Source organism: Camelus ferus, chromosome 13 (assembly GCF_009834535.1).
Source record: "Camelus ferus isolate YT-003-E chromosome 13, BCGSAC_Cfer_1.0, whole genome shotgun sequence".
Classification (NCBI taxonomy): Eukaryota; Metazoa; Chordata; class Mammalia; order Artiodactyla; family Camelidae; genus Camelus; species Camelus ferus.
The window spans coordinates 41,132,906-41,160,524 of NC_045708.1; the positions used below are offsets into that span (position 1 = coordinate 41,132,906).

The window sequence follows — 27,619 nt, forward strand, 5'->3', positions numbered from 1 at the left end:
TTTCTAATTGTGTTTGGACCCTTGGAAACCTATCTTCTAAATAAATTTTTGAGCAAGTCGTGTCTCTCTGGCTGAAACATGGACTGGTGACCTCCCCTTGTCGTTGTTCCCAGTTGCCGTGTCTACCTCCTGGGCCACTGGCCCTCCTCTGGAGAAAACAATTCATCAATCTCAGTATCAGATTGTACATTCTGGGCAAGGGACTCACACAGCTCACTGAGCCATCTGTTCACTCCAACAGTGAGCTTCCCCACGGGTTGGGCACCGTCCTCGGAGTCGTCACATCCACATCCCGCTGGCTGTGTGGCTGGACGGTTAGGTTCTCAGCGCCTCTATTTCTTCATAGTATCCCTGGCAGTTTAATGGGGGAATCCCTGACTTAACATGTGGGAAATGCCTGATTGGTATGTTTCTTTTCTCATCAACTCCTGTGCCACATTACAGGAGAGTGAGTTGAAAAATTTCACTGCAAGACAGTTCTGGAGAATCTCAAGAGCTTGCATTAAGTAGGAAGACTGAGGCTTGAACAGGAAGACCTGTTAGCCCCACTGCTGCACTTGTTTTATTAGGGCTGTGGACCTAAGTTGAAAATACAGCTTCTTCCACTCATTTCAATGGGCTGCCCGTTCTGGAAATAGGGGGAACTGTAGTAGCTGAGCCAACGGCTGCTCCCTGTGACATTCTACAGGCTCCCTGTGACAAGGAAGGGTGAGACCGTCTGATTTCTCAATTTCCCAGAAGTCCCAAACTGGGAAAGTTCCCATTTCCAATAAATACTTCTTGTAAGACTACTCTCCCCACAGGCTTTTGCCCTAAGAAATTCTGGAATTAAAGAATTAACTCTTGAATCAAATGATTAGTAATTAGACTTGAAAAAAAGAAAAGATCCATTCTATCCAAAATGGATCTCAAAATGCATTCATGCCAGGTTCACAAAAAAACACAAGAAATTTTAAAGGACTTTTTTTCTCTAAGCTATTCCAACTTCTGTCTTCCACATCGTAGATAATGGTGAAAGATAATTAGTGAGGCAGTTGAACAGAATGTTCATAAGGAGACACGGGCTTTGGAAAGACAGGTGTGGGGTTGAATCTCAGCTTTACTTGGCTATGACCCTGGGTGGGTAACTGGACCCAAGTCTCTTCTTCCTTTAATCCTCTCTTTTATGAGGATACGATAATGTCAATCATGCTGTGTTTAGGGCGGTGCTTGACACAAAGAGCTCACTACTTCCACTGCTACACTTACTACCATTTCCACTGCTCGTCCTCCACACGCCTACCACTGGTACTGCAACGCCTATCACCTCTATCCCCAGTTCTCCTACTTCTACCATTTTTACCGAAAACACACACACATCTGTGCATGTGTATCTTTGTATGTGCTACCTATATTTTATGTATTATATATATGCTTACATATAAGACATATGTACACATGCATTATGTATGCCTGATCCCCCTACCGCACGTCTCATAACCGTACTAATTCTACTACGACTTCCACAACAACAGCAACAACAAGCGACAAATACAACACCCCCAACGCCATTCAGCCCTGGGCACTAGGTACTTCTTTGTTTCTAAATCATGATCTGATAACCCAACTGTCTCTATGTGAAGGGCCACAAAAGAATGATGGCTGTGATGGCTAATTTACGTGTCCACTTGACTGGCCACAGAGTGTCGCGATAAATATTCTATCTGGATGTGTCTGTGAGGGTGCTTCCGGGTGAGTTAGCATCTGACTTGTGGGCTCAGTAGAGCAGACTGCCCTCCTAGGCATCATGCAAACTACTGAGGCTCTGAATAGAAGAAAAGGAGAAGGAAGGAGGAATTCGCTCATTTTTTTCTGCCTCACAGATCGAGCTGGGACATGGTATCTTATCTTCTCCTGCCCTTGGACTGGGATGTATACCATTGGCTCCCCTGGTTCTTAAGCTTTTGGACTTGGAATTACACCACTGGCTTCCCTGGGTCTCTAGCTTACGGATGGCATGGGACATTTAGCCTCCATCATTGTGTGAGCCAGTTCCTCATACTTAATGCATAATTAAGTAAATCTTTTATACATAATATATACAGTCTAATATGTAACATATAAATAGATAAAATATATATCTGACTGGCTCTGTTTCTCTGAAGAACCCTAATACAATGACCAAGTAAATGGGGTGGTTGTAGCTGGGAGTTTGAAAACGTAAGTGTGGACATAGGTACAGGGCACAAGGCTCTGTTGATGAAGAGTGCCCAATAAATAAAATCTTTCCTGTTCAGATTAGAAAAACCGAGGCACAATCCACAGTCACAGAGTAGCAAGTGACAGAGCAGAGATCAAAAGCCAGATATGTGAGTCCAGAATCTGGAGCCCCAAACACCACGCTGTACACCATCTCACGAAAGGGAAGTGCTGGCTGAGGTCGAACACAGCGTGGAATGAGAGTATCTTTGGAGGGTCAAACGAGAATCCAGTAAATGGATGCATATAACTGGAACAGTGCCTGCCACTTAGTTAAGCGCATAATAATTATTAGCTGTTGTTACTGCTTACATGTCCTCCTCATGAATGAGATCAATGGTTTTACAATGTAACTTCAGAGTCAGTAACATTACTCCCGAAACTGGGATCACTGTAATAACATATAGCACGTTCATGTATACATATGGCAGCTCCCACTACAATGGAAGTCATCAAAGGGGGAGGTCACTGGCATCATAACAGAGAGGACCCCAGAGGACTGAACAAACTGTGAGGCAGAGCTGTAAGGAGAGACAATCTGTGTGCTGAAGATGTGGAAGCACAGAAGCTCGCAGATTCCTCATTCATTAACTCCCAGGCTCTCACTCACTCTTTGACCAAACTCTCTTCGTGCTGTTACATGCGTTCTCTCCTTGGGTCCTCTCAGGAGCACGCTGAGGCATTTTACAGATGAGGAAACTGAGGCTTGGAGATACTCAGTAACTTGCCCAAGAGAGCACCATGGTTAAGTAGCAGGGGTGGGTCTGGAACCCAGGGCTTTTAATTTCTAGTCCATTACTCTCTCCTCTGAACTGCAGGCCACTCTAGAACCAAGAAGAAACTGAGAAATAAAAAGAATGAAGCCCAGAGGGATGGAGAAGGTCAAGGGGCTTACAAGTGGGTTCTGGATGATGTTTTTCAAAATGTTGTTGGGCTGATCCAGTGGGCTCCCGGATCAGTTCTTCTCTGCATTAGTCATTTATATGGGAAAATGTGACAGGGAAGTTGCTCTACTTCTCTGTGCCTGGCACTGTCACCTGTAAGAACAGAACAGTACTACCTGACCTGTATTTTGAGGTGAAGGCAGGATGGATGACATCACTGTGAACTTGGGAATGACTCTTTACAAGCCCTCTGCCTTCCACTGAGGCAACCGCGCCGAAGCAGATTCTCAATAATCCAGGGGCAACTTTCACAGCACGGATGAAAAATAAGCCCCAAGCCCTCACTCTCATGATTTAGATCAACTTTTAAAATATCTGACTTTCAAATTTCAGGGTGTTGGCTTTGAGATGGATGCACATCCACCAGTGTTTGTTTCACGGAGTGGGAGAACGGGGGTCCCCCTCTGAGCTCACGACCGGCTTTACGGGACCTGCCTCCACGAGACCTTGCTGCAGACAAACCCCGCTACTGCGAACAAACGCCAAACCGACAAAGCGCTGCCGGGTACCAAGTGTTTACAACATTGCTGGGCACTCTGTGGAATTTCAGATCTTCGTCTCAATCCTCACAGCAACCCGAAAAGGTAGGACTGATTGATTTCACCATTTCCTGGGTGAGAAAATGGGAGGCCGAGATATGAAATAACTCTTCTAAGATCACACAGCTCGTGTGGAGCTCAAAATATCAACCCAAGGCTTTGTGACCTCAAAGTCTATGGTCTTATCTCCTTAGAACACACTCCCTGGATCTTCTAATTTTCCAGGATTGCTGTCATTCAATTTAAACATATTTCAGTGATGTAGCTGTAAGAAAGAAGTATTTGATTCTCTCTCTGCTTTCAAAGAACTTATAATTTAGACGGGGGGTGAAATATACCCAAGAATCTGGAAAATAACAAAAACAGACTGTATATAATTGAGTCTCAAGCTAAGAACCATCTAAGTGCACTCAGCCAACATTTGTGGAACTATTATTACATGCTACACCGCCCCGTACACACCCGGCCACTACACGTTCTAATCACATCAAATCACCTGTGGTTCCTGAACACACCAGGATGCTTCCCGCCTCTGTGCTTTTGCATGTGTGGTTCCTCTGCTGGTAATATCCTTACCTCCTTTTCACAAACTACCACTTACTCTTTATAACACTAATTAAGTATCCTTTTCTCTGGTCCTTCTATAATCCATTCTCCACAGTGGCCAGGATGATCTTTTAAAAAGATAACTTAGACCCTGTCACAATCCTGCTTAAGACCCTCCAGAGACTTCCTACAATTCTTTTTTTTTTTTTTTAATAATTCTTTATTTTTTATTGAAGTGTAGTCCTTGTGCAATGTTAGTTTCAGGTGTACAGCAAAGCAGTTCAGCTCAGAGACTTCCTATGATTCTTAATTAAAAACAACAGTGAAGCCATCAAATGTGTCACCTCCATCATCTCACTCCTAGCAACCTCTCCAAACTCCTGTGCTGTCACCCTCTCCCTCAGTCAGTACACTCTCAACCGCAGTGGTCTCCTTCTGCCCTGCTCCCTCCTACCCCGAGGACACTGCAAATGCTGTTCCTGCTGCCTGGAATGCTTCCGTGTGGCCAGCTGCCTCTCAACCATCAGGCCTCACCTTGTATGTGTGGACCAAGAAAGTCGCTGGCCATGTCAATAAACAAAGGATGTTGCAGGCTGTCAAGCCACCAGCCACTGCAGCGACCCGCTGAGGGGATTCAGGATGGAGAAAGACTGGGTACTGGCCTGGAACAGTTAAGGTGCACATCAAAGGGATGGTTTCAGTGAGCCCAGACTCTTGCATCTTCCCCCACACAGAAAAGTGCTAAATTCATTAACTTGAGATGTTTGGTTTTTCTTTCATTTCAGCAGAAATCTTTTGATGTTCAACTACCTGGTTTGTTTTTCCAAAAACTCCTGTATACCCTGGCTCCTCCCTTACCTCTTCGGAGCAGTCCCCCAGAGCTATCTGAAAGGATGTCTCCTGGGCTTAAATCCTCAGCAAGTCCGCCAAATCAAACATAAAGGTTTTCCTTTTTTTTTTTCGCCCCCCGTTCAACAGATATCACCTTCAAAAGAGTCCTTCTGCTATGTTTTCTCAGTAGCCCTCTTCCCTGCCTGTTCCTGTCCACCATAACCCTCCCCCCTTCTTTATACCATTCTTCGTAGCTGTCACAATCTTTAGACTATTTCATTTCTTTTTTACTAGTTTATCTCTTTTACACTGTGTCACTCACTGCTGGTCCCCAGTGACTAATACAGTGCCTGGCACGTTACAGGGTCCCAGTCACCTGGATCCTCCTCTGACGCTCACAGAAATACTGAGAACTTCTACTAGGTGGGTAGGTGGATGATGTCCCATCACTCATATTTTCACTGCACTCCCCTCTGTGCCAGGCATATACCTGGGGCTCAATAACATTCACTGAATGAATGAACGAACAAAAGAACAAATGGGTGAATCCCGCATGATGGAAAGGAGTCATCAGGTAAAGATCGGGGAGAAGACCACTCTACACAGGAAAGAGCCAGTATTCCTGCCTGCTAAGAACACACTTGTTGTGTTTGCAGAGAAGCCCAGAGGCCAGTGCGCTGACGATAGTGACCAAGGGGGAGAGGGGGTGAGGAGGGCGGCAGAGAACGGCCCAAACATAGATGACCTTCCTGGCCCTGCGAAAGAGTTGGGATTTTTAAAATTTTATTCTAAATGTAAAATGGGGGTGAAGTGCTCAGTGATTCATTTTGATCCAGTAACTATTTAATTCAAAGTGTAATGGGTCCCCAGAAGAGGCGGACGAGAGGAGATTGCCTTGAGGGCTAAAATAATAAGGATAAGCTTGGTGGCAGAGAGTGTCACTTGCTCGATGCTCAACTGACAAAGAGCAGAGGAAGGAGAGGATTTCAGGGGAATCTGCATCTTCACGAGGCAGGAGCCCTGACATGATATATAAGGGAAAATGAAGGCTCAGACTGTCCTAATTATTTAGCTTTCTTTAATATTCGAAGGCTATGATATTGCATGTGCAAATCAATTCAAAATATACAGATAGCAGAGTCTTGGAATGTTTTCTTTATTTATATAAAAGTTCATAGAAGGTAGTATCATTCTATCTGTCCATCCTTCTCGCCATTAATCTGTTTATCTGTCACTCCAGTGGTCCATCACCTACTTAATCAGTGTATCATTATTACTTGCATGGCTACTTCCTGGGGAAACAAAGGTGACAAGGACAGATGACCCTTTTCCTTCTCAGAGTTTACAGTCTAACAGAGGGTCCCCAAAAACCCCTCGTGTAGAAAAAATTCCGAGACAGGACAGTGTAGCTGAAAATCTTCAAAAACACATGGTCCTGAGTTGACACCCTGGAAAAGCTCTGTATTCTCCTGTATTTTAGGGCACGTTATGAAATGTCTCTGAGTTCTTGGTTTATCCTCTGCAAAATGGGAATATTGATTTTGCCCTTTTAAAAATGGTTCTGGGGCTCAAACGAATCTAACAGATATAAGGGCCGAGCAACACCCAGCACTCAAAGGTTAGCTTCCACTCAACTTTTCAGAACAAATCCGCATCCAAGAACAAGCTCCAAGTCTGCAGCCTGTGATGATTTCTCCCTCCATCATGACCTTTCCCTCATCAACTGAACACCACTACAGAGAAAAGGCAGGGCTTGGCTCCAAATGATTTCCCACCTTAGCCAAGCCCCCAGTCAGCCTCCCTCACACAGCTGTTCCTGCAAAGAGAAAATGACATTCAAGAACATGGAGAATGTGCCGGGTCCCTCTGCAGAGCAGGCCACCAGTCTATTAAAACTAGCCCTCTCTTGTCATGGGTACGGGTCTCTCACAAATCCTTAGGCAGCCCAGGGGTGGTGGCGGACCCGGGAGTGCCCTGGAGCAGGGCTGACCAGTCAGACCCTGGTACTGCCGATCCAGCTGCATCTTCCTCCGCTCCTTACCCTGACTCTATGGGCAGAGTCCACTAACCACTTACATCATGGGGTGGCTGCAGTTGGGAGTTAGAAAATGGAAGTGTAGACAGAAGTATTAGGGCACAAGGCTTTGACTCTGAAAAGTGCTTGATAAACAGAATCTTCAGGTGATTAAAAAAATTGTTTTAATGGAAGTAGGGGGGGTTGAACCCAGGACTTCATGCATGCTGCTGAGCTATATCCACTCCCCAGGTGATTTTTTTTTTTTTTTTAAAAAGGAGGACTACTTAAAAACATGAAAGAAGAGAAAAAGCCTAAATAAATCCACCATTCCATCAACTCTGCCCTGTGAAAGGCAGGCCGAACAATGGCCTTGGCGTGCTCCTGAAGTCCAATTAAAAAGGGCTAATAAAAAATTAGTGAAGGGGCTTGTGCTGAAGCCGCCTGAATGTTCCGGCTCTAAAAATGAATAAGGAACTGGCTTTCTAAAACACTCTTTCTTGAGGGGGTGGGGAGGGATAAATTAGGAGTTTGGGATTAACAGACACATATTACTATATATAAAATAAACAACAAGGACCTACTGTATCGCACAGGGAACCATATTCAATGTCTTATAATAACACAGAATGGGAAAGAATCTGAGAAGAAAATGTATGTATGTATGTATGTATGTATATACATAACTGAATCACTTTGCTGTACACCTGAAACTAACATGGGAAATCAACTATAATAAAAAATAATAACTGTAAATGGAATGTAATTTTTAAAAGTTGTGTAGAAAATTTAAAAGATCTTTCTCTTTCCAGCACCTACCACACTAGTCAAAGAAGGACAACAGCTGCATTCTGTTTGGCCACAGTGTCGTTTCTTTATTATTATCATTATTTACTTGGATGCCTCAGGGAAGGCATTTATCTCCCAGGATCTGTTCTTCCCCGCCGTCGTCTAACACGGGTCCTGGATACAGTCACACAGCCTGCCCAGCCCTGGAAGGCACTTGTGCTTCCCACGCTGCCTGGGGTAGAAATATCCAAAACACAAATACAGAAGCACGTTCCAAAGTATTAGGTTGAAGGGGACCATCCAGAAAATTCCTAATAGGCTTCTATTATCTTTAAAAGACTATTATCAAGGTGAAAATACAAAATTAAAAGTTTAGGAGTGAATATGGTGGACTCCCGAACAGACCCTCATGTGAGAAATATTGTACTGTCTGAATCTTTTTTATTCCTGAAATAAACAGGCTCTCCCTTCTTTAATGTCTGAGTCAGAGATGCCCTGACTCAGGACTACCCTCCGACTCTTCTTAACAGGAGGAAACCCATATTTATAGCTGATGAATAAAATATTAGCCAATTCTGCTAAGTACTGACAGAGCCCCAGTGCCAACTGCTGCTCTGGGACTAACCTGCTTTGCTCACACAAATAGGAGCTGCTTATTCAAGAGGGACGCCAACCAGCTTGGTTTGCAGGAAAGAGTGATGACAGAGAATAATCTCCAGAGAGTTATTTTGCTGTTGGGAATTAATGAGATATTACTATTCCAGAGATAAGAAGAAATGGAGAGGCCAAGGGATGAAGAAACTAAGACTCACTGAGCATCTTTTGTGCACTCCATGCTTTATACCATTTATCTCATTTCATCTTCATGACCACCAATGAAGTAAACACTGTTCACTTTGCAGATGTGCACATCAAAGCTCCGAGCTGTTCAATGACTTGTGTAAAATAGAGGAGGGGTCTGTCCTTACGCTAATCTGACCGCAGACCTGACCTTGCTCCATTACACAATGCTGCGTGTATTCAACACACAGTATGGGGAAGCTCAGAAATAAAGGAGCTATTTTAAATGCACTGAGTTCCTAAAGAGATGATTAAAAAAATACATCCACAGAAATACAGCTAAACCACAAAGACTTCTGTTTTATGAATGATGGCTGAAAACAATGAGTGTTTTAGATTAGAGAAGAAAGTAGTCCTTAGATGTTTTAAGGACGGTTATGTAAAGCAGGGGTAAAGACAATGTCCATTGTACCAATGAGCAGACCTTGGACAGATGGTTGGGAGTTCAGAGTAAGGAAGTCATTTTTTTTTTCCAGCCCAACTTGAAGGACTTTCAAATAAATAGACAAATGTGTGTGGGGGTGTATGTAAGATATTTTTCTCTACTTTATACGCTGCTGTATTCTCAGTGTATATAATAAGAGGGCTTGGCATACAGTAGATTATCAATAAATACGTCCTGAATGAATAAAATCTGCCCCAACAAAGACAACCCCTGGATTCTCCAGGCAGTGAGCACCCCTCCCCATCAAAAGGGTTTTTTGAAGGGACTAAGGTTCTGAGCATGGATTTCTGCCTTTGATGGGAGATACTATATATATAGCAGCTAAGCAAACTTTATTGACCACTCTAAGTGCTAGGTTTTGCACTAAATGCTTTACAATCATCAGTTCCTTTAAGCTGCACCCTGATTGTATGAGTTATGAACTAGCAATACCTCATCTTACACAAGTAGAAACTGAGTTCTTCAGAGGTTAAGGCATTTGTCCAAGGCTATACAGGTGGTAAGTGGTAAGGCTTAGATGAAAAGCCCAGATTTTTGTTAACATGCTTCACGCCTAGGCTCCATTAGACTATGTGCCAGATGCCCTTCCAGTAACGAGGTCCTACATGTTCTATTTCTAATCTAGTGTCTGTATTGAAGATGAATATCATGAACATAGAAGACGTTCTTCCCAAATGAGCATCAGTTTCCATGGAAGTTGTGTCTAAGGCTGCTCAGCATCATGGCACTTACTTGTTCAAACTCATTTCCTATCACTGACAACAGTATTCAAAATCCTTAGCATGGCACTTAACGTACTTGAGGATCCAACCTCATCTCTTACTTTTCTACATCAGAACACTTCTTGTTTGCTTACATCCTCTCCTTTATCACTACCATCTTGCTTTCAATCTTGTCCTACCTATATCCTGAACATCCATTGGTCTGTCTTTCAGTTCGTCCATCCATCCACCAACTGTAAGTCAAGAATGTGGTTATTTCTGGAAATAACACTCCGCCCTCACCTACCTTACAGTCTAACAAAAGGGAGCAAATAAGTAAACCTATCTAACCCTGACCTATCATACAGGATGCATCCCAAGTTCTTTCTTCTTCCATGAAGCCACCCCTACGTATTCTGGTCCCTCTTTATCTTGTTTGTCTCTCACTCGGACAGCACTATGGCCCACTTCATAACTAAGGTACAGTGAGTCTCATTTCAGAGGGGGTTAGGTTCTAAAGTCAATGTGAAAGGACAGTATAGTCCACCTGCCCTTGTAATCCCTTAGGAATGTGTCACATTAGAGACTGACTATGGTTTCCCAACACTTGTCCATCCCAGCAAGTTTGCCCCCCATGTTGAAATAGATGATTGAAGAGCCAGAGACGGAGTCAGCCGAGTTTAGAGCCAAGCGGTAGGGAAAAGGCACGTCTAGCTGGACACCTACGATCACAGAATGCTCACAATCATACTGAGATGCTCATAGTACTCGAGGCCCAGGGTAACCAAGACTGACACAGTGGAATTCCACTGTCCCCTCAAACCGTCACACTGGGGCCCACGTTCATTGGGTCAATAGTGCCAGTCAGTGCCTGAGCTGTGTGGTTTTCTCTCTCTCTGACGTCCGTGCACCTAGAAGGCAGCCCCACCGACCTCCCTGGTGCCGTCACTGAACTGTTTCAGATAGACACCTGAACTGGGGGTTCCTGGAGCCCATGAGTCCTGCCCAGCACCACGCAGTCAGTTTCCTGCTGAACAAGGTGGTGTCCTCCTGTCCTCGGTGTACAAGATCCTCCAGGATTTGGTTTCTGTCTCTTTCTACAAACCCATTTCTTATTATACTTTCTATACGTGAACTCCCCTAGTTCTAGCTCCCAGAATAAGACCTGTAAGCTCACACCTCCTGCCCCTGCCTAGAGGGTCCCTTCCCGTGTTTCCCGACAGATGTTTACCCTCAATATCCATCCCCATTGCAAATGTTTTGTCCATCAGTGCTAGGTTGATTGGATTAATGCCCCATTCCTCACCCCTTCCTGGTTCCCTATAAAGTTTCAGTAACCTTCCACTCTGACTCAGTATCAGCCAAACGGCCTAGATAGTCCGCAACATATGAGCAAACACCAGCTGAGCCCAGCCCAGATCAGCTGAACTCCTACTCACTTGTATGTATTATGCAGTGTTCCTGTAGCAACAGGTAACTGATGAATTTCCTATAAAGACTTCCCTGATCCTCCCATGGAAAAGTGACCACTGCACATTTTTGCAGCCTCTGAAGCTTGTACCTTTCTCTATTACTGAACGTAACACGTTCTACTATTATAAACACGTAATGAATGAATACATAACATGATTATTTATTTTTATGGTTGGTTCTCCTTCTAAGACTGACCTTCTTGAGAACAGGAACACCTTGGTGAAGGAGGTGAGGTGACATAGTCAAAAGAGTTTGGGCATACCTGCTAGTAGGGCCATTATGGAAAACCGTATGGTAGTTCCTCGAAAAATTAAAAATTGATCTACCATATGATCCAGCAACCCTATTCCTGTGTATATAGCTGAAGGAAATGAAAACAGGATACCAAAGAGCTATCTGCATACCCAGATTCACTACCACATTATTCATAACAGCCAACATATGGAAACAACCCATGTGTCCATCAACAGATGAATGGATGAAGATGTGGTCTATATACACATATGTATTTATATTTACATATAATACATCACACATATTATATTGATGTTTGTAAGTGTGATATTTATATAAACATAATAGATATATAAATGTAATATATTATAAATATGATATGTATGGAATATCACTCAATCTTGAAAAAGAAGGCCACCTTGCCATCTACAACAACATGGATGAAGCATGATAAGTCAGACAGAACAAGACAAATATTATATGATGTCACTTATATGCGGAACCTTAAAAACAAGTAAACAAACAGAACTTGTAAAAGCGGGAAGTAGAATGGTGGTTCCCAGGGGCTGGGGAGTAGGGAAATTGGAGATGTTGTTTAAGAGCACAAACCTGCAACTAGTGGATAAGTTCTGGAGGTCCAATACACAACATACTGATCACAGGAAAACAAATACTCATAAACCCAAAGTTGCTAAGAGACTAGATTTGAACTGTTCTCAACACAAAAACAGAAATGATAACTATGCCGAGCGATAAAGGTGTTCGCTAACCCTACACAGTCACAATACTGAGACACAGAAATGTATCGAGCCAACACACTGTGCACCTCAAAGCTTACACAATGTTATGCATCAATTATACCTCGATTTTAAAAAAAATATTTGGGCACACCTGGGTTGGAATCATGACTCTGCAAGTGGGAGACTTTCTAAGCCCAAGTATCTTTAGTTGTAAAATGAGCAGCAACTTTGCAGCCTTCTTGAGAATTGAGATCTGTATAAAGTAGCCACGTGGTGCATGACCCACCACAGGGCTCAGCAGACAGTATTTAGTTGAGCGAATTAATGAACTGCCACTTCTGTGGCAAAATTCTTAGAATGACTGCACTAAAGACAGGAGGTTCTTTGTCCCATTACCAGGTCCTAACATCACACCAGCTGCCCACGACGTTCTGTAGCCTCTAATCCGATTTATTACTCCAGAAGCTGATGTTTCAATTTCCTGAACCCAACTGTAGAGTAAATAAGAGGGCCTCTGAGGAAAGGACCTCCGTTCCTTTGCAACTGGAATGTCAGCATGGTTTTTAAATGCGGTTTATTTAATCTCTCTTTTAATCAAGAGTTGCATTTTGTTGCTTATCAATCTGCTCTTCCTGCAACCCTTCTGAGAAATACCGGCACCTGGCATGTGCTTCCTCGTCGCTTCTGGGCTGGCTAAGCAGCCTGGTTGACGGGCTGCCCTTCTGCACAATTAAGAAACGTGTACTTACCTCTCCGGAGGCACATCATCTTCTTCTACAGCTGCTGCAGGAGCAAAAGGCAGAGTGAAAAAGGGGTGTTAGTGGTAGTCTGTTGAAGTGGATTGTTTGTGCTATGTCCTGACCCCTGAGACAAAATGGGGGGGGGGGGCAGCTCACCTGTGTCCCCAGCCGCCCCTTCCCACAGCACCCAGCACGAGGGACCGTAAGTCCTGCACGAAGCATACACCGCATGTTGTAGTGCTTATTTATGAGTGCAGTCTCTCGGACTAGGCCTCCTTGAGCCCTGGCACTCCCGTGGGGTTCACCTCTTAATCTCTTGCGTTTATTCCAGAGCCCAGCAAAGAGAGTGGGGCTGCTCAATGCAGGCTTGGAGTAATGATAACATTGCCTTTACTGAGCACTCACTGGTGTGCTGAGCACCCTTCAAAGTCTTCCCAAGCCTCATCTCATTTCTCCTCCTCATCATCCAATGAGACGAGTGTTATTATCGTCCCCATTTTACAGATAAGGACAATGAGGCTCAGTGAGTCCCATGCCCAAGCTTAAACAGCTAGTGAGTGGGGGAGCTAGGGTTTACAAAGCCCATTTTATTCCCAAAGACTCAGTCCTTTGTTCTCTGACAATCTTCTTCTCTTTCAAAGAGACGGTTTGAGTCCTGAATTACTTAAGATTTATAAAACTCATAGTTAGACTTCTCTGATGTGAAGGTGGCCATATTCCCAACGTATACCAATAAGAACTCTATGTCTCTCTCTCTAGAATTTTCTTTTACAATTAGACTTAAGCTGACTTATAGCAGTGGCTCTCAGACCAGCCAAGTGTGGTCCCCGGACCAGCCACATCAGCATCTCCCCAGGAACTTGTTAATATGGCAAATTGTCAGGCCCCAAACCCAGACCAACTGAGTCAGAAACTCTGGGGTTGGACCCTGCAAGCTGTGTTTGACCAAATCCTCTGATGCGTGCTCAAGTTTGAGAACCAGTGACTTAAGGAAATTTCACCCTGATGTTGTCCCAAAGCGGTCAAATGAACCATCAGTGAACTAAGAATCCATCCACGGGCCCTTGTGGCCACCGCAAAATGAAAGCTGGCACAGGACCACACAGCGCCCCCAAGTGTGTGTTCAGCTCAGGATTCCCTCAGAACAAAGGTGTTTACAGTGTCAACAGGAGCAGGCAGAGATTGGGGTGGGGTGAGAAGGTGTCCCTCTACATTGCAGAGAAAAACACAAAATAGCACAGAAAAATGGCTTCCGAGGATGCTACAGTTCCTGGAAAGGGCGAGCAGGGGCAAGGTAGGGGCCCTTCAATTCATTCCTAAAGGCAGATCACAGAGGCCTGAGGGACCTCCATCCTGATCGCAGGTCAGGTTCATGCTGACTTTCCGCTCTGCGCTCCCCTGACCTCTCCTACTGCACTGGTTGTGTTGACAACACAGGCTTTGTAGGAAAACAAAGAGCGGCTGCCTCCCTTCTCAGCTACTTTCTGTTTTCTTCCTCTTGGACAGGTTCCCAGCGATCAAATGCAACGCTCTCTGGCGAAGCAGGCTGGCCCAGGAGCAATAAGGGGCCAATTCCCACAGATTTGTCATTTCACCGGCAAGCTGCCACAGCCCCTACATAAGAATAAGCAGTGATGGACATCCAGCCCCACAGAAAAGCAGCTGGGCACTGTCCCCTGGGAGCTGATGAGGGGAGGGAGGGGACGGGGGGGATGCTGGCACCGGAGACCCGACTCCTGTTGGCGGGCTGAGCCCCCAAGGCCCCGCGCCTTTCCTTACCTTCCCTGTGGGTTGTGGGAAGAGCAGCTGCCTGCCTCTGGAAGGCCTGGAGGTTCACGACCAGGGGCTTTGGCGGCTTTGGGGGAGGAGGACCCAGGGACTTGACAGAAGGCAGTGGCTTGGTACTGGGAAGTTGTGGACGCCTGACATCCGGCTGTTTCTCTGAGCACAAACAGTCCAAAATGTAGGTTATTATTATTTCCATTTCATGGCCTGCCTCAGTCTTATACTCGCCTCCGATCTAATCTCCACCCAGTAGCCAGAGCATCCTGATCAAAATATAAACCTGATCTCGTTCCCATCTTGCTGCCCAGACGCTGAAGCCTGACTTCCTCAGCGGGACTTCCATTCACTCCGCCCTCTGCCATTTAAACACCACACAGCTTCAGTCTCCATTTCCAGACTCTTTTCTTACCACACTACCTTCTCCTTCCCCGACCTTAAGCCCCCTAATCTTTCTCTCACACACTGGCTTCTCAGTCCTCCAGATTTGATTTCAGAAGCCCTAAAAAGCTCTCATCTATCCAGGATTTTATGCATGCCATCCCTGCCTCTGGAACGCTGTTCCCTCACTTCTGTGTTGGCAAACTCTGACTCGCTCTTTTAAGGCCCTGCTCCAAAGCCACCTCTTCTAGGAGGCTTTTCTTGATTTCTACCAGAAAACAAGCTCAGAATCAACTACTCGTCCTGTATCCCCTAGCACATTGCTAACATCTCGCCAGCAGCGTTGGGGCATATTAGAGGGGCCGATATGAAGGTTACACTGAATGTAGGCTCCTCGCAGGCAGAGACTAGGCCCTGGTGATCCCCTCCGAGCACCAAGCCCCGGGCCTGCATCAGAGGGAACGGTCGATGCCTAGTCCCTGAAAGGACTCTTCAAGCTCTCATGGCAGGCTAATAACACGCGGGCCACGAAGAGGAGTAGGAAGTGTCTGATTTCCAGGGCTCACAGCCTAGAACAGGCTTCACTGCTGACTTTGTGGTACCTGGGCACCTACGGGTTTTCCAGGACAGTCCCAATTTCATGTATCTTCTCCTTCTGCCCTGATAAGCCAATCCACAACAGAAATTCCAAAACTATATATGAAAATTGGATCTGCCCCTTACACTGAAAATAGCACAAAATCTTATGTTATCCACATGCCTTGGTTTTTGGTTTACACAATACAGTGACTGGCTACATGGTAAAACTAAACAAACTGGCTAGCGCTTCACAAAAACCTCTGTGCAACCTCCTCAACGCCTTGCTGTCCTCCGGAAGCAGGGAGCAGGGCTTCCTTCTTGCCCTACCAGCAGGGGTTACATCAGTCAGGGCCGACGTTCCTTTCTTCCTAAGCTTGAATGATAAGTCACAATGTCAGAGTCTTAAATTAAGGAGAAGACTTCGTGAAAGTGAATGACCATTTACTAACCAGGCTCCTAATTTTCACCAGGCACTGTGCTAAGCAACTGACTGTGCGTTATCTCAGTTAATCCTCCCAAGGGCTTTATCAGGAGGTAATCCAGCCCTTTCCTCCCGTCTCGCCTTCCTCCCATTCATCCCCTCTTTCTTCCCATCCCTTCCTCAATAACTGTCTACTACATCCCAGGCATTGTTTTAGGGGCTGGGGCTAGAGTTAAGAGCAAGAACAGACATAGTTCTGCCCTCAGGAATTTTCATTCTAATAGGAAGAGACTGACCATAAACATGCAAAGAAAGATTTAAAAAAAAAATCACAAAGGTCTATTAGTTCTATAACGGAAATAAAACAGGATGATATGAAAAGAGGTGAACTCTTGGTGGTGAGGTAGTGGTCTTTAGGTAGAGACCTCTGGCTAGAGAAGGCTTATCTGGGAAAATGTGCCTATACACAGATCAAAGATAGTTTTCTAGGAAAAGGGAACAGCAATTGTAAAGGTCCTGAGTCATAAAAAGTTGGTTCAGGGATGAGCAAGAAATCCAACGTGTTGTCCACAGGCTAGTGAGCCCGGGGAAGAGAGGCAGGAGGAGGTAGGCCAGAGACATAAGGACGGGCCAGAAGAAGTAGGGCCATGAAATCGGCAGTAAGTAGCTCAGGCGCTATTCTAAGTGCAAATGGAAACCGTGTAGGACTTGTAAGCAGATCCACTCCTCCATCCATCCATCCATCCACCCATTCAGTTGTTCAATAAATATTTTTTTTTGAAGACCCACTGAAACTGACCTTGTTCTTCTAGGTTCTCGGGATATAGCAGTAAAGAAGACAGTTTTTACTCTTATCTAACTTGTATTTTACCGAGGTAGACAAATACATAACAATATACCAGTCAGGGATAAATGATATGAAGAATACAAAGCAATGTAAGAAGATAAAGAGTGACGAGGGTGGAGTGGCTACTTTAGAGAGTGAGTCTCAAGGTCCACTCACAGCAGGTGACCCTGAGCAGAGACCTTGGTGAAGTGAGGGAGTGAGACATCAAAGACTTAGGGGCAGAGTGTTCTAGACCGAAGGATCAGCAAGTGCAAAGGCCCTGGGCTGGAACGAGTTTGGTATATCTAAGGAATAGCAAGAAGGCCAAATGTGGTGAGAGGGGAGAGGGTAAGAGAGGTAGGCAAGGATGGAATCAAATGAGCCTCTGTAAGATGGCTGTAGTTGAATTTAAGGAGGGGAGTGATGTGATCTGACTTATGCTTTAGAGCATCACTGTGCCTGTGAGGAGAATACAATATAAGAGGGCAAGACTGTGAAACCTGGGAGACCAGGTGGACCTTGCTGTGGTCCAGGCAAGCGATGGTCCACAGTGGTGTAGACATGGGCAGAAGGCAGAGGTGGAAACATGTAGATTTAGAACATATTCAGATTCAAGACATATTCAGATTTGGATTCAGAACATACTCTGGTGGTAGAACCAAGAGCTTGCTGATGGGATTAGTGACGAAGAATGAGGGGGAGAGAGGAATAGAGCATGATTCATAGATTATTGGCCTGAGCGACCGAGAGGATGGCTGTCTATTTACCAAGACAAGGAAGATGGGTGATGGGTCGATTTATAGGAGAGCAGACTCGGCTCTGTGAAGTTCAGCAGACTGCCCAAGTTCATGCATCCTGTAAGAAGCAGAGCTAGGATTCAAATCCAAGTTTGTTCAAACTGTCTCTCCAGATAATTCCAGGAGTTTAATCACTTTACCCAAGCCTGAAATTATGATTTGGCAGATGGGCTTAGAATACCTGTGTTGGAGTTTGGAGCAAACATCGCCCAGGACACCAATTCAAGAGAGAGGCTCTAAATTAGAAACACACAGTGACCCCTCCCTCTAGGCAATGGGGATTTGATTTCTCACCTGGGGCCTGGCCGCTGAGCTCACTGTCACAGAGACAGTGGCAGGTGCTCCCTGCTGGGCTCCTCTCAGGACTGGGGTTTTCTTGGCCCTTCCTGCCACGTGGAGAAGGAAGAGTGGGATCCTTAGAGGCGGTGCACAATTTTCTTTGGGCCATCAAGTGCTTCTGGGAAGGAAGGGTCTGGGATCCTTGTACTTCCAGCATTTTCCTGGGCTCCTCTGGAGTCAGCCCCACGCTGTTCTGCTCTTCCAGATGGAAGGCCCTACTTCCACCATCAGCAAGGACAAAGGCTGATGACATCTCCCTTTGCTGAGATAAAACCTCCCAGTTCCAGAGCTTGTCTCTGAAGCTATTGTTCAGTGTTACTCTCTTACTGGGTATCTCAGCATCTGACTGATTCACATCTAACAGCAGAGGACCCTTCTGCGAATTCACAGCAGAACCAGGAGACATTCCCGGAGGTTCTTGGGAATTAGAACATTTCTGAATCTCACTCTTCTGAGCCACCTTCACTTTCTGGGGTTTAAGAGGCTGAGGATCACCACCGGCACAACTTGGTGGGGGCTGATTGTGGCTGGACGAGATGGGCTTCCCACTGGCCAAAGTCTTTGTGGACTGTTTGCTTCCAATGTCACCCTGTTGAGAAACACCTGCTGGGAACTGAATCAGTCCTGGAAGAGATGGTGCATCAAGATTCTGAAATTTGGCTCGAAGTTCCTTGAAATTTCTTAACCCTTCCTAAAGTATAAAAGAAAAGAGAAATGTCTCATTATTGTAGGAGACAAGCAGCGTGACTAGCTGACTTCCCCGCGCACGCTAAGGGGCTCCAAGTGCCGATGTAATGCCATCCCTTACCCACCAAATAACATCAGCCAGTAATGCTATTGTCCCTGAGATGGAGTGAAAACAGTTGTTTCCTCTTTGAAACACTTCAGGTATGTTTAATATCTCCACAACATATAAAGAACACTTATAAAGGAGGTAGTACTAACAATCACAGATAAATCCCTTGATGCAAATTTTTGATGGCTCTCTGCTGCCTATAAAAGTAAGCTCTGAACCTCTTAGTGTTGCATTCAAGAATACTGGCAAAGCCGGTGGAATTACGACCTCACAGATGGTGGCATTATGGTCTCCAGCCACAGCCCGACGCCACCATACTTAAAGCAAACAGGGTAATTTACAATTTCCCTATAAACCTTACAGTCTCTGCCCGCCTGACTTTGCTTATGTCTTTATGCTTCATCTTGCTTCCTCAAATGTATTGTCAATGGCTTTCTTGCAACCTTAATGCCCATCTTCTCCATCAAGATCTCCCCGGGGCTGACAGGCAGCGCTAGCTTGTGGCTTCCAAAGCTCTTTGTAACTTGGCAGTTGCAATTAACACCAGGGGGAGCGGGGAGAAGAGCCACCTCTAGAACTAGATTGGCCTGTGTTTAAACTCTCGCTCAGCTCTTTACCATCCAGGCAAATACTTTGGGGAACTTGGCATTACCAAGTGCAGTCTCATCCTAAAAATAACTTGCAAATGGTAGAAGGATCAGGGCTACCATCTTTAAAGTGTCCATCACAGTGCCTGACACAGAGTAAATGAAACCTACTTACAAGAGACTAGATGATGACTATAACTCAATAAAAAAAATGTTAAAAACAAAAACAAGAGACCAGATGACCCCTTGTATTTTTGACTCCCCTTGGGAGATTGTGTTCTACTTGCTAAATTCATCCAACGTTCAGTCTATGAAAATGGTGGTAGTAATAGCAGCCCAGCCCTTGGGGCAGAGGAAGGGACATGCCCAGGATTCTGCCTGGCTCCTGCTCAGTGCTGATCCCAGTCCCCTCTTCCTCTTGCTAGATCTGATTTACTTTCCTAAGTGTGCCTTGTAATTTTCTGTCTTCACAAGAGGTAGGAGGGAGTGGGGGTAGAGTGTGGGAGAACATCTCCCAGAACCACTTCCAAAAGTAAGAGCCACCGTCTTCTCCTGATCATCGTAAAGCTCTTCATTCCACGTCTACAATCGCCATACTAGTGACTTCTGATTTTCCCAGCAGGGCAATGAATGTTGGGGGACCTTTCTCACTGTGTTTACAGCTGACTCACACCTGCCCTCTGAAGATTTAGGAAGGGGGAAAATTGAACAGGATGTATGAAGCAGGTGTCTGGGAGCTTGCCTGCACACTCTTTGCTCTTTCTTCTCCTCTTCCATCCAATCACTCACACACACACACACACCATACACACATATAATTGCTTCTTTCACAAATTGCCAAGGGTTAGTATCTTCTATTTCAACCCGCAGTCAAGCTGATTCCACTAAACATCCCCTCCCCTGATGTGGTAGAAGCCAGTCCTGGGCATCGAACCAGGGGATCTGAGTATGAAGTTCCACTTTGCCATTTTCCAGTTCTGTGCCTTGGACGATTCACATCACTTCTCTGAGCTTTATGTCCCTCACTATAAAATGGGACTATTCTACTAATGGTTCAGGGTTATTTAAAGGATCATAGGAGACAGCAAATGTACATATCTCAATGGCATTTTTTTAGATTGTGGTAAAAGACACATAACTTAAAATTTACCACCTTAACCACCTTTAAGTGTACAGCACAGTAGCATTAAGCACATTCACATTGTGGTGAATGCCTGGAACTCTTTTCATCTTGCAAAACTGGAGCACTGTTTAATAGTCATTAAACAGCAGCTTCTCATTCCCTCTCCTCCCAGCCCCTGGCAACCACCATTCTACTTTCTGTATCCATGAACTTGATTACTCCAGGCACTTCATGTAAGTGGAATCATATATACTTGTCTCTTTTGTGACTTATTTCACTGAGCATATGGTTCTTAAGGCTCATCCACGTTATAGCATATTGCAACATTTTCTTCCTTTTAAAGGCTGAGTAATATTCCATTGTACGCATATACCAATTTTGTTTATCCATTCATCCATCGCTGGACATTTAGGACTGCTTCCATCTTTTAGTTATAGTAAATAATGCTGCTATGAACATGGGTTTACAAAGATCTCTTTGAGATCCTGCTTTCAATTATTTTGGATATACACTCAGAAGTGTAACTGCTAGATCACATGGTAATTCTATTTTTAATTTTCTGAGTATCTACCATACTGTTTTTCACAGTAGCCACACCATTTTATATTTCTAATTGGCACATGAGTTCTGATTGGCACATGAGTTCTGATTTTTCCACATCCTTGCAATACCTGTTAATTTTTTTTTTATAATAGCCACTCTAATAGGTGTTAGGTAGTCAGTAGTTACATTTTTAAAGGAATACAATAGTGATGATTTTTGGCTCTTTACTTTCTCAAGCCACAGGAACTACAATGTTATTGTGGTACATTTTAGCCTCTGCAGAATGATGAGAAAAATTCCAGCATAGAATTATGGATTGATAAGCTCCAAACCAAGGTTCTGTGTGAAGAAAATTGGTTCAGGAGGAAACAAACCTGATTATACCTGGCTCATTCCTCTCTCAACAAATAGTAAGTGTTTACTCTATGGGCAAAAGACTGTTTTAGACCATCAAGGGTTCTGCTCTTAAATATTACATTCTGATGTCAGGGAGAGGCAGAAAATAAGCAAATACGCATGAAAATATTAGACAGGCGCCATGTGGAGAATTACACAGATGATTCAGAAAAGAGTAACGAGGTGCCTGTCGCTGATTTTCAGAGGTATTGTAGGAAAGTCACCCCTGTTTTTTCTGAGTTCACTTATCAAATCAGGGAGTTGGGCTGGGTGATCTCCAAGGCCCCTTTTAGCCCTAACATGTGGATTTTATTTTTCTTGGGAAATAGATGTGACGCAGTCTGTTGTTTATCCTTCATCACTCACTGGTGGGAGGTCAGGGTTGAGGATACAAAGCAAGGTGAGTGAGGATAGGTTGTGAGGTGGCCAACAGGACATTCCAGCTAAAACCATGCTTCATTTTTCTGGGCCCAGGATTAGTCAGTCATCATATTCCGCTCATCTTAAGTCTTAAAAGCTCATGAGCCTGTCCCTTCTTCATGTCATCGCCACCATCTTTAAGTCCTCCTTCCTTATTGCTTAAAATGACCTCTTCATGGTCTCTCTGCCTCCATTCTGGGCCTCTCTAATCCATCATTTACCCAGCTGTTAGACAAATCTGACTAAAAACACAAATCTGATCAAGTACATCCCAGTTTAAAATCCTTCAATTTGGCTTCCTCAGAGCTTTGCAATACAGCTCAAACTCTTGCTCAGTCCATAAGACCCTTCCAAATCCCAGCTCTGCTAATTTCCTGACATCATACTGGGCCCCTCCCTGACACACTTTCTTCCTTCTGGCCTCACTGAATTACTCGCGTTTTCCCAGACTTACAGTGCTCCTTCATGTCTCTATGCTTTTGAATGTGCTATTTTCTCCGCATCAAATTTCTGCTTGTTCAAAATTCAACTTGTGTCACCTCAAGATATTCATTAGTTTCCTACTATGTGCTTGACAATAGGATTACCCAGATGAGTAAAATCAAAATTCAAACGCCAATGGCATTTTTCACAGAAACAGAACAGACACACACAAACCTAAAAATTGTATGGAACCATGAAAGACCCCAAATGGCCAAATCAATCTTGAGAAAGAACAAAGCTGGAGTTATCATACATCCTGATTTTAAACTATATTACAAAACTACAATAATCATAACAGTATCATATTGGTATAAGAACATACACATAGATCAACAAAATAGAACAGAGAGCCCAGAAATAAACCCACACATATATAGTCAATTAATTTACAGAGAGAATTTAATTTACAAAGAAGCTGAGAATATACAATGGGGAAAGAACAGTTTCTTCAAAAAATGGTGTTGGGAAAACTAAACAGCCACATGCCAAAGAATGAAATTGGACCACTATCTTACACCATACATAAAAATTAACTCAAAATGGATTAAAGACTTGAACATGAAACCATAAAACTCCTAGAAGAAAACACAGGTGGTAGGCTCCTTGACATCAGTCTTGGTGATGATTTTTTTGGATCTGATTACAAAAGCAAAGGTAACAAAAGTAAAAATAAATAAGTGGAACTACATCAAACTAAAAAGCTTTGGTGCAGCAAAGGAAACCAACAACAAAATGAAAAGACAATGTACTGAATGGGAGAAAATATCTGCAAATCATGTATATGACAGGGGGTTAATATCCAAAAGACATAAAGAACTCATACAACCCAATAGCAAGAAAACAAATAATCCAATTTAAAAAGGGACAGAAGATCTGAACAGACATTTTTTCAAAGAAGACATACAGATGACCAACAGAAACATGAAAAGATGCTCAACATTTTTAATAATCAGGGAGATGCAAATCAAAACCACAATGATATATCATCTCAAACCTTTTAGAATGGCTATTACCAAAAAGACAAGAAATAATAAGTGTTGGCAAGGGTGTGGAGAAAAGGGAACCCTTGTGCATTGTTGGTGGGAATGTAAATTGGTGCAGCCACTGTGGAAAACAATATGGAAATTCCTCAAAAACACTAAAAAATAGAACTACCATATGATCCAGCAATTTCACTTCTGGGTATTTTTCTAAAGGAAAGGAAAATAGTACCTCAAAAAGACAGGTGTACCCTCATGTCCACTGCAGCATTATTTATAATAGCCAATATATGGAAACAACCTAAATGTCCATTAATGGATGAATGGATAAAGAATATGTGATACACATACAAACACACACAAACACGGTGGAATATTATTCAGCCATAAAAAAGAAATCCTGCCATTTGTGACAACATGGATGAACTTTGAGGGCATTATGCTATGTGAAATAAGATGGCAAAAGAAAAACACTCTATGATCTTGAATCTAAAAAAACAAAATAAAAAACCCAGCACTCTCATTAGATACAGAGAACAGATCAGTGGTTGCCAGAGACAGGGGTTGGGAGAAATGGGTGAAGTAGGTCAAAAGGCACGAATATTCAATTATAAAATAAATAGGTCATGGGAATGTAATGTAGAACATGGTGACTATAGTTAATACTATATTGCATATTTGAAAGTTGCTAGAATAAATCTTAACAGTTCCCTTCACAAGGAAAACAATTTGTAACTATGTATGGTGGTGAGTGTTTCCAGACTTGTCATGATCATTTTGTAATGCATATAGTTATCAAATCATTATGTTGTATACCTAAAACTAGTATGTCATTATACTTCAACTAAAAAAAGGTGAAAAAAAACAGTCCCTGACCTTTTACAGCTTGTGGAATGACAGAGGCAGACACAAGTGCCAAAAATGTTCTAGATTATACAGAAAGTTGTTAGATGCACGGTACAAAGTGTGCTATGAGAACACGAAGCCGTCAGGATACCAGTGGGGGTGAGGGGTACAAAGAAGGCTTCCTAGAGATGACTGCTAGGATAAAACAGTCAAACAAAGGGCAGTGGGAAAGGCAGTTCAGACGAGAGAAAGATAAACAAAGAAGGCATGGCATGTGAAATAACAGGGCATATAAAGGAAGAGGAATTCCCTACAACTGGAACCCCAACGTTCAATACACAAGGCTGGAGAAGGAGTAGAGGTCAAGTCTCCTCAAAGCAGCTGGGCTTAATTTTCAGAGTGGATGGAGAGTTACTGATGAGTTTTACACAGAGCTGTGATGACATGGTTAGATTTACAGTTCATGCTGATTAAACACCAGAACCAATGAGGAGGCTACTACCATGGTCAAGTCAAAATGACGAGAGGCTGGACTTGGACAACACTGATAGGAGTGGAAGAAGGGGACAGACACAGTATGGACTGGACCTGGAGATGGGCTGGATCTGAAGGAAAGTGGGGGAGGTGGGACTCTAGGATGATGCCCAAGTTTCTAAACTGGATGAGAGGATGGATGTTGGTACCAGAAACTAAGACGGAAGACTGGAGATAAAGGTCTTGGAGAAAGATGATGAGCCCAGTTTGGGATGTCATGGGTTGCATTTGTAGGGAAGCCATCTAACAGGTATATATATGTGAATCCTATGGAGGTTAGAAACTTTGATTTGGTGTTACCAGTTTATTGGTTAGCACAGAGCTTAAGATTGTCGACCCTGAAGTCAAACTAAGTTTAAATTCCAGCTCTGCTATTTAGTTATCCTTATGATTCAGAGCAAATCACTTAGCTCCTCTGTTTTTACTGCCTTATCTGAGACAATAATTGCATTCTGCCTCATGAGGTGGCTGTCAGAGATCAGATAACAGCACCTCAAAGGAGTCAACGTCCTAGCCCCTGAAACCCGTGACTGTGTTACCTTGCACGGGAGAAAGGACTTTGCAGGTGCGATTAAGTGAAGGATCTTCAGATGAAAAGGTTATCCTGGATCATCCGGATGGGACTGGCCCACTGTTATCACCAGGGTCCTTATCAGAGTCAGAGGAGGAGATATGCCAATGGAAGTAGCCATTACAGAGGCAGGGGCTGAAGATGTAACAGGCTGGCCTTGAAGATGGTGGAAGGGTCCACAAGCTAAGGAATGCAGGTAGCCCTCAGGAGCTGGAAAAGTTAAGGAAACGGATTCTTCCCTAGAGCCTCCAGAATGAATGCCATTAGCAAGGCCCTTGACTTTAGGCATCACCTCCAGAACTGAAAGATAACTTCATGCTGTTTTAAGCTACTAAATTCATGGTAATCTGTTAATTAGAAGAAGCTAACATAGCTGTTATGAGGATTAAATTAACAAATGTGCCTAAACCACTCAGAAGGTGTAATAAGTGCTCATTAACTTACTAAGATTAGAGTTAACTCTTGCTGTTATTATTAGAGGTGGCTGTGGAAGCCATAAGCCTAGATGGGATGATGAAGGAGAATGTGTGGTGAGATCAGAGCCAGGGGACAGTAGCAGAGGCCAAGAAAGGAGTCTAAGAAGAAGCAGAGAGGTGTGGGGTTACGAGAGAAGGAGAAGGGGTGGGCAGTATTCACGAGGAACGGGTGCCCACAGCGGCGAGCGCAGCAGAGAAGTTCTGTAACGTACGGATGGAAAAGCGTCTGGTGGAATCTGTCAACATGGAAACCATTCCACGGACACTGCAAAAGAATGTCATGGCAGAAGCAAGGTTGCAGGAGGTTCCAGAGTGGATGGGAGGTGAGGGAGTTAAAAAAAAAAAAAAAGACTGTAACTTTTCTTTTAGGAAGCTGGCAGGGCAAAGGAAGGAGAGGGGAGTAATGAGAAGGGGATTCAGCATCCACCAAAGGTTTTAAATCAAAAGTTTTCTTCCTAGTGAGACTTCCACTAACACAGATCCTGAAAAGCTCAGAACTGTATTTCCCACGCATTCTCGCAGCCAGAGTTGTGCCAAGCAGAGGGCTCCGTGGGGTGTGGGAAATGAGTGCATGAGGACATAGCCACGCGGGGGAGAGCGGATCCTCCGTGGAGCAGCTGTGGTAGATGTTCCTATGCTGTGCACTGGGCAGTATGCCATGCACAGGGCAGCAGCACCAACGCGCTCCCACTGGAACAGTCCCATGTTGGATGGTTCCCTTAGCTGTAGCCTACAAGCTCATCCCCAGCCCTTCTGGAGATTCCCAGCACAGCCTCTTATAAATCCTTTCTGCTCAACCTGGCAGTAACAGATTGCGTTGTCTACAACAAAAAACACCGACCAGTACGTGCTAGCTTACTTCCTGGTTTACATCACCAGTACATCCTAGTTTACATTAAATTACACTTACCAGTCAACGCCCAACCGACTGTCTACCTCCCTCCGTCAGAACGCCAACTCCCTGAGGACAGGAACTTCGTCAGTGTGTGTTCACTGCTGTAGCACCAGTGCCAGAAAGCATATTTGGCTCACAGGGGGTGCTCAGTAGAAATGAGGTGGAGGAATGAATCCCTGATTTTTCAAGTCTTTCAGCATCCTTTCAAGACAAGGATAGTATATTTTAGTACTGCCAGCACTAGTCCTGGGGTGCACAAAACGCTTGTTGAATGAATGAATCAGTGACTAAACACTTGGAAAACTTAGCAGGTTCACAAATTTGTGAACTGTGACTGTGTAGAATTAAATTTTTTTTTCCCCAAGGACACCTTAGAACGCACAGAGAAACAAATTATCTCTGTGCTCTAATGTCAGAAGACAGCCCTGCAAACAGCTGTGGAAGATAGCCTTGGCACTTCTGCTCTGCACGGAGCAACACTCAGTTATTTCATCTGGGAAGCAAAGGCCAAAACAATTCTAGGTATTGCAGGGACAACCTAAGATAAAAGGCAGTGGAGTTATCTTTTTGATATGGAAATTAACCAAGGAGGTAGCAACCAGCCAAGAAAAACTAAGACATGGCTATTCCAGAAGAACAGAGAGAACAGTGGGAGAAGGTTACCCATCTGAACCCCTGTGCTCTAAGCGTGGTGTTATTGTATCTACCAGAACATCTCTAGCCAAACGAGGGGGAAAAGACTCCATCAAACAGAAGTCTCTCATTCAATA

At 44.1% G+C, this 27,619-nt stretch overlaps 1 protein-coding gene across 2 annotated transcripts in view; it reads right to left on the reverse strand.

The window, feature by feature from the left end:
• The window catches only part of FYB2 (FYN binding protein 2), a 98,664-nt gene that overhangs the window by 43,855 nt on the left and 27,190 nt on the right, over nt 1-27,619 (reverse strand). For both annotated transcript variants that reach the window (XM_032494383.1, XM_032494382.1), the window contains exons 2-4: nt 18,155-18,890; nt 14,854-15,015; nt 13,084-13,117 (exon numbers count right to left, since the gene is read on the reverse strand). In XM_032494383.1, the coding sequence (XP_032350274.1) occupies nt 13,084-13,117; nt 14,854-15,015; nt 18,155-18,890 (932 nt within the window). The remainder of the gene's footprint in view (nt 1-13,083; nt 13,118-14,853; nt 15,016-18,154; nt 18,891-27,619) is intronic.